Raw genomic sequence first — 12,974 nt, forward strand, 5'->3', positions numbered from 1 at the left:
TAATCGACACATACAGAGATTAAAAAAAAAAAAATGGCAGCCCCCATAGACAAGAAAAAGTGCAAAAATAAAAAAAAGTAAAACACAAACACACAAATAAATAAGCCATTTTTTAATACAACACTAAAAGCAAATGGATATAAAAAAATATTTTTTTCACGACACCCGAACTTTAAAAGGATGTCGAAAAACATATTGGGCAATCCACCAATTGCATACCATGCTCTTTATTTTAAAAGGAAACACAAATATATAATACGTATTACTTAGCAGCTGCATAAAAGTGATATTTATGTTCTGTATACAGCTTGATGAACTAATATTGATGTTGGAATGAAAAGTATTTTAGTGAATGCAAAACAACGTTCCTGTTTATTTGCATAAAAGGCCGAAATGCAAATCCCGGAGCCTGAAGTGGGCAGATCATGAGCATGAAGGGACAGCCAGGCCGAAGCAAACAGAGTTGGTAGAAAACATCATATTGACTCTGTTCTATCAAATGGTTCCTTTTATGTCTTCCGCAGCCCTTCCTCTCTCGAATATTTATGATACACTGGGAATTGTTGGAGCAGCTACAACACAATTATATTCAGACAGAGCCAACTTAAGACCTGAAATTGAGGGTCCTGGAAGTTTTACTATTTTTGCACCAAGCAACGAGGCCTGGGCAGCTTTGCCAGCTGTAAGTATAAAAATTTGTCTCTAGGCAGCTTATAGTACGATTATTGTGCAGTAAAAAGTAGCACAAAGACTTCAAATACCACAAAACATCTGCAGATTTTTTTTCTGACAAGCGTCTGACATATTTATTGCTTACAATGTCTTGCAGGAAATATTAGATGCTTTAGTGAGCAATGTTAATATCGAGCTTCTTAATGCATTACGATATCACATGGTGGACAGGCGTCTTCTCACAGATGAAATGAAGCATGGAGCCACTGTGCCGTCAATGTACCAGAACCTGGACATTCATATACATCACTATCCAAATGGAGTAAGTGTCTGTATAGCAATAGTTGCATACACCAACTGTAAATAAAGTTTATTTTTAGTAAAACTAACCAATTAGAACTCAGCTTTCATTTCTTAAATTGTGCTGGAAAAATGAAAGCTGCACTGTGATTGGTTGCTATGAGCAACAAGGACAGTTTTACTGTTAGACAGTTTTGATAGATCAAAGCAAAGAGAACCTCCAGTTGGGAGGGTGCATTCCATAAAATAGTATGAAATTGCATAAAAAGCAATTCCATCATATATTGTTATATCCAGAGTAGTTCCTGCTATCCATGGAAATCACCTGCAAATAGGTGGGATTTTTGAACTCCACCCAGAGGCGTAACTTAAAGCTCTTGGGCCCCAATGCTAAATCTGTAACAGGGCCCCCACCTACCATATGTATTTCAGAGCTGTAGCTAGGCTTTCCATAATTTGGGGCAAAGGTTCACTTTGCTACCTCATCCCTGTATCTAAATATCCTGGCCAAGGCAAAATAGCTTGTTGGCATCCCCTGACAACTCCCATGGCTGTTTGCAATATTGGTGTCTTCATATGTGACAGAGGGATCTTTGGACCCCTCGGGCACCAGAGCCTGGGTGCGACTGCTCCCCCGGCATTCCCTATAGCTATGCCCCTGACTCCACCTGGCTGCCCAGAGTTTTTGTCAATTGTAAACCACTGGTTATGGCTTTCAATAATCTGCAAATGGGATGGGGACTACAGTGGTCAAGCAGGGAATTAGACATTTTCTACACTTATTTCTAGATGAAGCAAATCTATTACTAGTAATTATTATTATTATTATTATTATTATTATTATTATTGTATTAGTCCACTAGTTGTGTAACTACCGGTATATTTACATGGCAACTCAGTTGGACATGGGTATCACTAAACTTGCATGTGTTTTCTAGAGTCATTGCATTTACAAGTATGGTGTTCATGCAAAACACCTTATTTTTCAAGTCCTGCACCATTTTTTTCCTGACATTTGCAAAGAAAAAGAGATTGTGGCTTCCAGGTCACATATAGTGCGATTTACTTGTCAAAAAAACCTTACTAGTTTTTTGCACAGAAAAGTGTTGATGAGCTATGTCAGGGAAACCTATTGCAGCTTATTAGCTGCGCTATATTTATTATGATAGCGGTTATTAGTAAATATGTCAATATGTTTATTCTGATTCCCTTTCCCTTTTTAGAATTTTTACTTTTTTTATTTAATTGTTTTATTACCAAGCAACTTAAAATCCTTCAATATTGGAAGAGAAAGTGTAGAATAATGGTATGTTGGATGCACTCCTGAATACCATCATATAGCCGTACACTTATTGGACATACTAGTGGCGGCTGTGGGCCACCAGATTTTTTTTGACTGTCATGGTGCACTCACACTTGGTGAGCATGCCTTGTATTTTCGCAGCGTAAAAATACGCTGTGGAAAACTACAATGAATGCCTATGGAAAAAATTGTGGAAACTCAGACCAATTTCTCTAGTTGCGTTGCTCATTTTTTTTTCAGTCATCTTTAAATTGTTTATCGTTTATATCACCATATTATATGGCGATGGGAAGGTATTTTTATTTTATGATGTATTGCATTTTATTATTGAGATGTTTGCCTTAACCCCTTAACGCCGAAAGACGGATATATCCGTCCTCAGCAGCTGCTAGTTCGTGCAGGAGGACGGATATATCCATCCTGTGATGGCGCGGGTACTGACAGTGTACCCACGCGATCTGCGGCAGGAGCACGGCTGTTATACACAGCCTGGTTCCTGCTGCAACTTCCGGAATCGAAGCGCGCTCCGATTCCGTCAGTTTAACCCATTAAATGCCGCTGTCCATAGTGACAGTGACATCTAATGTGTTTGACAGAGGGAGGGAGCTCCCTCTGTTACCCCATCGGCACCCCCGCAAAGAAATTGCGGGTTGCCGTCAGGTTTCCATGGCAGCCGGGGGCCTAACAAAGACCCCCAGGTCTGGCTTCAGCAAATGCCTGTTAGGCCATGCCGGAGGCATGGCCTAATAGATTGCCTGTCAGTTTTACACTGACAGGCAATAATGCTTTGGTAAACTAAGTATACCAAAGCATTATATATGCGATCAGCAGATCGCATAGTGAAGTCCCCTGGTGGGACTAAAAAAAAAAAATGTAAATCAGTTAAATAAAGTTTGTGAAAAAAAAATTACAGTCAAAATCAAATAAAACTTTTTGCCCAAAAAGTGGTTTTATTTAGTAAAAAAGTCGAAACAAATAACACATACACATATATGGTATCCCCGCGATCGTAACAACTTGAACAGTAATATGAAGACATTAATTAAACCGCCGGATGAACGGCGTCCAAAAAAACCCGCAAGTAACAACGGCAAAATTCTCTCTTTTCTCCCCATAAAAAAATTTAATAAAAGTTAATCTATAAGTCCTATGTACCCCAAAATAGTACTGATAAAAACTACACATTGGCCCGCAAAAATCAAGCCCACATACGGCCACATTGACGGAAAAATAAAAAAATTACGCCTCTTGGAATGCGGCAATGCAAAAACAAGTAATTTTTTCCTAAAAGGGTTTTTATTGTGCAAACGTAGAAAAACATATAAAACCTTTACATATTTGGTATCCCCGTAATCGTGCTGACCCATAGAATAAAGTTAACATGTTATTTACGCTGCATAGTAAACGGCGTAAATTTATAACGTGAAAATTAATGCTGGAATAGCTGCTTATTTTCAATTCTCTCCTAAAATAAAGTTAATAAAAGTTAATCAATATATTATAAGCATCTAAAAATGGTACAATTACAAAATACAACTCGTCCCGCAAAAAACAAGCCCTTATACGGCTATTTCGACGGAATAAAAAAAAAGTTACGACTCTTGAAATGTGACCGCGAAAAAACAAAAATAATCCTTGGTCATTAACGTGCAAAATGGCCCGGTCATTAAGGGGCTAAGACTAAAGACATAGGTATCCTAAAATTTCTATAAACTGAATACAAAAAATATTGCATGAGTCCCAGAACTAATGTCATATGTTGCTTGTGCAACATATGTTTTCCATTTATTCCATATGGTTCAGGAGGGGAGTATTTTTCTAAAAGAAAATTAGCTCACGAACAAGGGGGCTTAACCTGAAATTGGTAGGGTGAGAGATCAGGATTAATAATAGAAAGTATTATTCACTGGACCCCTGGAGCAGACTTTCAGCAGATGTAATGCTTCTACTTTTCAGATTCTAATAACCTATGAACAGCAATACTCATCGGTATGAAAATTGGCATTCAGAGAGATATCGGTGAGGGGAACTTCTGGAATATTTCCAGGGTACTGTTCAGACAGTATTTAAAAAGAGTAGTTCAATAATGCAAGTGAATAACACTAGCCAAGGAAAACTAAAGATTTAAGACTAAAGACTTACTGAAAAGCTGGAAGCTGGAGGTTACTTATACATTTTCAAGTTTAGATAGATATATAGATAGATAGATAGATAGATAGATAGATAGATAGATAGATAGATAGATAGATAGATAGATAGATGATAGATAGATAGACAGTTGGCACAGTGCAATCAGGCAGGTAACGTTATCCTGGCATTTACCAAAGCTAGAGGTTTGAAACTGCAGTTATTGAGTCAGCAGAGCGTTGGTGACTTTTATTCACTACGCGCCTCAGCATTCGGTGACCCCGCTCTGTAACTTTACGTGTTCCGCACTTTGTGGCCGAGTTGCTGTGGTTCCTAAATGCTTCCACTTTACAAAAAATACCACTCACAGCTGATCGAGAAATATCTACGAGGGAAGAAATTTCAGAAACTGACTTGTTGCAACGATGGAATCCTATTACAGTGCCACGCTAGACTTCTGTGAGCTCTTTGGAACAACTCTATTCCATAGACATACATTCTTTCACAAATGTTCGTAAAGACAGACTGCATGGCTAGGTGATGGATTTTATAGCTGTACTATGGGAATGAATAAAACACCTGAATTCAATGATTACATTTGCCAATATATTGTATTTAACATATAATGCATAGACATGTCTCTAACCTCATCATGATAATGAGAGTAGTAATTGTAGTAGAACCAGTTTAGGTTGTGTATGATCTAAATAGTTCATTCCTCTGCTGCTACCGTAATTCTGATTAAAGGTAGAAATTATCCAACTAAGTAAAGCGCCAAGTTGAAATGACCCTTTGCCCAAGTGGTTCTTCATCCTTAGCTAAGAGATCTCTGCTCACCTTCACAAAAGTTAATCAAGACAGCGGGTGGAATATATTAAGACTGGAATTTAAAACGCCAGGCTTAACTAATTTATACCGGCGGAAAATGTGCCAAATTTATTGCACACCCCTTAATAATTTTGGTGCATCTTTCGCTGTCTGTAGATTTGCACCATAACATACGCCAGTTTCTGGTATAATTTGTGGTAAATCTATTGTTCTGATGGACCCCCGCCCTCTTTGACTAAACCACGCCCCTTTTATCACCAAATGGCGAGAGAAATAAAAAGTGGCAAAATTTAGCCCAACTATGGCATGCGCCAAATTTATGGCTTTTTTAATACCAGAAAACTGTCACAAACCTTTTGATGTATCCCCCATGACTTGTTTTAATCGTAATGTATTTTAACTTTCCAATGATTTCTCTTTCCCTCTCTAACTCATTTTCCTTATGTACAGATTGTTACAGTAAATTGTGCCCGCCTTATTAAGGCAGACCATCATGCTACAAATGGTGTAGTCCACGTGATTGATAAAGTAATCACAGCAGTCACAAATAACATTGACGAAGTGATTGAAACTGAAGAAAGTCTGGAAACATTGAGGGTATGTTCATGTTCATTATTTTTCATAAAACAACATTTGTGGCTTTCTTAACTTCATATCTGTACCTAACCATTACCCTAAGCCAGTGGTTCCCAAACTTTCTGAGGCCGGGTCCCACGTCTGTCCGAGACATTTGTTTGCCCCCCCCTCCTTACCGTACTAAGCCCTATTTCGCCTGACGTATGTCAACATCATTCGTAGTAAGATGCCAGAGCTTAGCTCTAATCAAAATATAAGTCCCTGCAACATTGAAAACAACGCCAATTGTGCGGGAGGAGGATGGGGCAGGCTCAAGTTATCCTGCTGCTGTGCGTCACTGAGGCTCGACTATGGCTGCTTATGGTGGGTCCGACCCGACCCGTCCATCAGTAGCCATCAGATACATAGGGGTTTAGCACAGGGATTTGAAACACATCTGAATGGGCCTCAACCCAGTGCTCCCCCCACAAAGTATAATAACCCTTTAGTGGCCCCCACACAGTATAATGCCCTTATAGATGCCCCCACACAGGATAATGGCCCTTTAGCTGCCCCCTCACAGTATAATGTCTCTATAGTGCCTCCCTACACTGTATAATGTCATTAAAGCTGCCCCACACAATATAATGCCCCCATAGCTGCCCCCATACAGTATAATACCCCCATAGCTTCTTGCACACAGTATAATGCCCCCATAGCTGCTTCACATAGTGTAAAGCCCCTATAGTTGCCCCCACACAGTATAATGCCCCTATAACTGCCCCACACAGTATAATGCCCCTTTAGATGCCCCCACACAGTATAAAGCAGCTATAGCTGCCCCCACAGTATAACGCCCCCAATCGCTGCCCAACAAAGTATAATGCCCCATAGCTGTCCCCACACAGTAAAATGCCCCTAAAGTTGCCCCCACATAGTATAATGGCTCTATAGCTGCCCCACACAGTATAATATCCCCTTAGTGCCCCCACACAGTATAATGCCCCTATAGCCGCCCCACACAGTATAACACCTCTATAGTTGCCCCCACACAGTATAATGCCCCTATAATTTCCCACACATAGTATAAAGCCCCCATAGTTTCCCCATGCAGTATAATGACCCTATAGCTGCCCCCACACTGTATAATGTCCCATAGCTTCCCCCACAGTATTATGCCCCTATAGTTGCCCCCACACAGTATAAAGCCCCCATAGCTGCCTTCACACAGTAAAATGCCCCTATAGCTGCCCACACAGTATAATGCCCCCATAGCTGCCCCTACACAGTATAATGCCATTAAAGCTGCCCCCACACAGTACAATGCCCCTATAAATGCCCCCACATAAGATAAGGTCCCTATAGCTGCCCTCCCCACAGTATAATCCCCATTGCTGTCCCCACACAGTAAAATGCCCCCATAGTTGTCCCCACACAGTATAATATCCCCATAACGGCTACCATAGCTGCCCTCCACACAGTATAATGCTCCTATAGCTGCCACCGAACAGTATAATTCCCCACAGCTGCCCCCACACAGTAGAATGCCTCCATAGCTGCTAAACACAGTATAATAACACCTTAGTTGCCCCCACACAGTATAATGCCCCTATAATTTCCCCCACAAAGTATAAAGCCCCCATAGTTGCCCCCATGCAGTATAATGCCCCTATAGCTGCCCCCACACAGTATTATGCCCCCATACGTGCCCCAACAGTATAATGCCCCTATAGCTGCCCCTCAGTATAATGCCCCTATCGCCCCCCACAGTATAAAGCCCCCATAGTTGGCTTCACACAGTATAATGCCCCTATAGTTGCCCACACAGTATAATGCCCCTATAAATGCCCCCACATAACATAAGGTCCCTATAGCTGACCTCCCCACAGTATAATCTCCCATTGCTCTCCCCACACAGTAAAATGCCCCCATAGCTGTCCCCCCACAGTATAATATCCCCATAACCGCTACCATAGCTTCCCTCCACACAGTATAATACCCCTAAAGCTGCCACCGAACAGTATAATTCCCCACAGCTGCCCTCTGCAGTATAATGCCTCATAGCTCCCTCTACACAGCCTCAATAGTGACTAATACAAATAATAAAATATATACTCACCTATGCCCGTTACCACGTCAGGTGCAGAATATCCTTCTGCTCCTCCGGTCTGTGCAGTGTGTGGTCAGCGAAGACTGGCTCGATGACATCACTACATCGTGCCTGTCTGCACCGAGCCGCTCACGGCATAGTAAATACTGAAGCATGGAGCCATCAGCTCCTTGCTCCAGCTTTGAATTCAACTGAGGACGCAGATACAGTTGAAACTGGGAAATCAGTGAGTGGCTCGCGACCCCCTGGAGGTCTTCACATGTCCTACAGTTTGGGAAAAACAACCCTAAGCTAAGGTATTGTATATCCATTTTATTACGCTTAAAATGGTTGGAGGTTTTTGATCGTCTGACCAAACTAAAGTTTGTAGAATGAATGACCATTCATAGCTAATCATTAGGCTGTGGTGGTTCACCGTGAGAACTGATAGCAATTGTCTGGGCAAAAAACTAATGGAAGTCTGGCTTTCACAATTGTATTGAACTGTAGAAAAGAGGTACACATAGACATACAAGTTTAGGTTCTCTGTTTCTTAGGGAATATTAGCATTTATTATGCAGAATGTCAAAAAATATCTAATACACAAACCACACCTAAATTTACATCATAAACAATGAGCTGTCTGTGTTTGTTCCTGGAAACTGAAGGAAGAATTTCTTGTCAATTATGTCACATTTGCAGACCGCTGTAGTAGCTTCAGGCCTCGATACACTGCTACAGATTGAAGATAAACAGTACACTCTCCTTGCTCCCACCAATGAAGCCTTTGAGAAAGTTCCAAAGGAAACTCTGGCCAGAATCCTTGGAGACCCAGAAGCACTTAAAGGCAAGATACTAAAGTAGCACCTTTTACACTTAGCATATAATAAACTCTATATGGTATCATTCTAAAATGCAGATGCATAAAAACCTTCTTTGCTATGTAGAACTAGATTATGCTTTGATATGAAGAACTAAATTCTGATGCCTTATATGCTCTACTACAGAGTTCACTAACTGGTGGCTGGTGTGCCAAATGTGACTCTACGACCCCCGTCATGTGACTTCCCAGCTGGTGGCAGCTTTAAATACTATTGTTCCCAAGGTTGGGGACCTCTGCTCTACCATCTACCTCATAGAGCTACTTGTTGTATTCCTGTTATGTCTAGACATACTTTTTTAAAAGTTAAGTTAATAACAGAGCAAACCAATAATACTTTGATGATTTTTATGTTTTAATAATGAGAACAATTGCATTTTATTATAAAACAGTATCTCAGTACTATAAAGTACAGTGAAGTTTACCGCTCAGACGGCACTGGTAAAAGTCCAATATCATTCAGTATGGACTCTCCCAGAAAAATGCAGTGGACAGTCCGCAATCCAATGAGGGTGTGGATGGTAATTCTTATCCTTGTAGTTCCACCGAGCTCCTTATCGTCTCTCTCCACATTCAAATAACTCCTGGTAGGAAAAGGATCTTATGTCTCTAATAGATGGAAAAAGGAAGACACATAGTGCAACACCCTCTGCAAAAAGATTGCTCCACGCCAAGTTTAATCCATACTCACAGAAGTAACAAGAAATAAAAGCATCAAGGTAAGTAAAAATCTTTTAAAATTTCTAGGCGGCACGCCAAACACTCTCGCCCGACTCTCGCCTGCCCCAGAGGAAGCCGGAAGGGCGAAACCCAGGGTCGGGCGAGAGTGTTTTGCGTGCCGCTTAGAAATTTTAACGATTTTTACTCACCTTGATGCTTTTATTTCTTGTTACTTCTGTGAGTATGGATTAAACTTGGCGTGGAGCAATCTTTTTTCAGAGGGTGTTGCACTATGTGTCTTCCTTTTTCCATCTATTAGAGACATAAGATCCTTTTCCTACCAGGAGTTCTTTGAATGTGGAGAGAGACGATAAGGAGCTCGGTGGAACTACAAGGATAAGAATTACCATCCACACCCTCATTGGATTGCGGACTGTCCACTGCATTTTTCTGGGAGAGAGTCCATACTGAATGATATTGGACTGTTACCAGTGCCGTCTGAGGGGTAAACTTCACTGTACTTTATATATGTTATTTATGGTATTTGTTGGATCATACCCAATTTAGTTTTGCCTGCTCCGGTCTGAGAGAGATTTTGTGGGTATTTGAGCCAAGAGAAACCACCATTATATTAGTATCTCAGTACTATATGAGAATGTCCCCTTATTCACATGTCGGCACTCACTGTCTTCACCTTTATTCTTCTAGTACCCTACCCATACCCTCATACTAATCCCATACTCTGAGTTACAGCTATGATACTTGAGGACATCAGTTCTGAGATATGAATTTGGTAACAGGAATACAGACTATCTCAAACCTCTATTAAAATGCATGTTTGGATGTTTCCATAGTGGCAGCAACTTACAAATTAGATCAGGATCCAATAACATTAATCTAATGCTTATGGGTGACCTCATATGAATTGGCTTCTATATAAATGCACCTTTATATTTTTCTAGATCTTTTACACCATCACCTCTTAAACTCTGCCCAGTGTTCTGAAGCAATTATTGCTGGATCTTCCATTGAAACCATTGAAGGATCTCCACTCGAAGTTGGCTGTCTTGGTGATGAACTCACGCTTAATGGAAAAGCAATCATTGCTAAGAAGGATATTTTGGCCACTAATGGAGTCGTTCACTTCATTGATGAATTGTTGATTCCAGATTCAGGTATTGTTAATATTATAATATATTCACATAAATAATAGTCTGACTATTACTATTTCTCAATACAGGTCAATGAATCTGTATGAATATATTATCTCTAATAATAATAATAATAATAATAATAATAATAATAATAATCTTTATTTATATAGTTCCAACATATTACGCAGCACTTTACAATTTAGAGGGAACATAAACAGACAATATCAGACATTACATAGTGACAAAGTTAATTTACAATTCAGACAGGAGGATTGAGGACCCTCCTCGCAAGAGCTCACAATCTATGAGGAAATAAGGGAGACACAAAGTGTAAAAGTGTTTGTTCAGTACAATGGTCCAGCCATCTTTTATACACATTTTTATAGTTAGCAGCTCTGCATGGTTCAAGATGTTGTTTTTTTTTTTCAGTAATGGGTTTATAATGGCATGTTTAAAAGAGGAGGGAAAGATACCAGAGGAAAGAGAGAGGTTAAATATTTTAGTTAGGTGACCAGTGACAGCTGGGGAGAGGGACTGGAGGAGGTGTGAGGGGATAGGATCACTAGGACAGATAGTAGGACGAGAAGAAGAGAGGAGCTTAGAGACTTCTTCTTCTGTTATTGGGTCAAATGCTGAGAGTGAAGAAGAGGGAGTGCGGGAGGGAAGGGATCAATGTTACTAGGGGACTGGGAGATAATATCATGGCGGATGTTGTTAATTTTAACTTTAAAATAAGTGGGCAGGTCTTCAGCACAGAGATCTGTGATTGGCGTCTGCACTTTAGGACTAAGGAGGGAGTGAAAAGTATCAAAGAGGCGTTTTGGATTATTAGATAGTGTGGAGATGAGAGAGGTGAAATAGATTTGTGGCACTCTGTGAAGGGCAGAGTTGTAAGTTTTGAGCATAAATGATGAGTGTTATCATATAATTTATGAATAAATATTCAGTGATAAGTCAATGGGACAATGGGAGTGGAAAAAAAGGTATGATATTTTACTAGTTTTAATGGTGTTATATAAACATTTCAACAAAAATTAATGCAAAATAGTACAAGACTAAACATCCATCAGTAGTCCTCTTTTATGAAGTAATGTAATATTCTATTGAGCTACTTCTAAATCACCTTGTACTTAGGGCATCAGATACCAGGTGACAAGCACTAGTGGCAGCCCTCATAGACATCAGATACCAGGTGACAAACACTAGTGGCAGCCCTCATAGACATCAGATACCAGGTGACAAGCACTAGTGGCAGCCCTCATAGACATAAGGGTAACCCAACTTACTGCAGACACTAGGTAACATAGACATTTGCCATTTATCCATAAAAAATTGAGTTTATTTTTCAATTAAGGAGGAAATTTATTTTAAGGAAAATGCTGAGTTCAAGAATTTTGGAGCACAATATCAATCTCTACTATACAATATATTAGATACATATATTAAATACAATACATATATATATTTTACAAAATATATTGACTGCAGCAAATGAACAGCCACATAATATATACATACTGTAGCACTTGTAACTAGCTGAAGACCTACGGGGGTTTTACACAGGACGATTATATGGGCAGACGAGCGTTACTATAATGCTCGTTGCCAATAATTGCCCGGTGTAAACAGGGGAACGATCTGCAGATGAATGAGCAAATGCTCGATCATCTGCTGGTCGCATCGTTTTGAAAAAGTAAAAGATTATCTTTGTCGGCAGCACATCTCACTGTCTAAACAGGGAGACGCGCTGCCGACATGATAATAATGGATGGGGACGATCGATCGGAGTAACGACCGCTTGCCCCCATCCATAGCTCCGTGTGACAGGAGTAAGCGAGCGACTGATCAACGATGTCCCGTTGATCGGCGCTCGTTGCATCGGCTGCTTATCGGCCAGTGTAAAAGGGCCTTTAGATCATAAGCATCCCTTAATAATAATAATAATAATAATCTTTATTTATATAGCGCCAACATATTACGCAGCACTTTACAATGTAGAGGGAACATGAAAACAATATCAGACATTACATAGTGACAAAGTTCATTTACAATTCAAACCTGGGGAGTGAGGACCCTGCTCGCAAGAGCTTACAATCTATGAGGACATAAGGGAGACACAAAGTGTAACAGTGTTTGTTCTGTACAATGGTCCGGCCATTTTTATACACATGCGGTGGTAACATAAAGCTGCATGAGCCGGTCACCAGCCAGTATCCGTGTATGACGGACATGAAGAGAAGGAGTGTGAGGGAATCTTATTCTGATGACTAATCTAAATGGAGGGCCATGAAAAGGAGTCAGATTAGGGAATTTTATAGGCCTGTCTAAATAGATGTGTTTTCAGGGCACGTTTAAAACTGTGGATATTGGGAATTAATCGGATTGTCTGGGGTAGCGCATTCCAGA

General features: G+C 40.2%; 1 protein-coding gene across 1 annotated transcript in view; it reads left to right on the plus strand.

The window, feature by feature from the left end:
- The window catches only part of TGFBI (transforming growth factor beta induced), a 59,904-nt gene that overhangs the window by 24,538 nt on the left and 22,392 nt on the right, over positions 1-12,974 (plus strand). Inside the window, exons 4-8 of the mRNA XM_075859993.1 lie at positions 525-682; positions 830-994; positions 5,681-5,827; positions 8,577-8,721; positions 10,377-10,589. Of these exons, the coding sequence (XP_075716108.1) occupies positions 525-682; positions 830-994; positions 5,681-5,827; positions 8,577-8,721; positions 10,377-10,589 (828 nt within the window). The remainder of the gene's footprint in view (positions 1-524; positions 683-829; positions 995-5,680; positions 5,828-8,576; positions 8,722-10,376; positions 10,590-12,974) is intronic.

Source organism: Rhinoderma darwinii, chromosome 3 (assembly GCF_050947455.1).
Source record: "Rhinoderma darwinii isolate aRhiDar2 chromosome 3, aRhiDar2.hap1, whole genome shotgun sequence".
NCBI classification, from domain to species: Eukaryota; Metazoa; Chordata; class Amphibia; order Anura; family Rhinodermatidae; genus Rhinoderma; species Rhinoderma darwinii.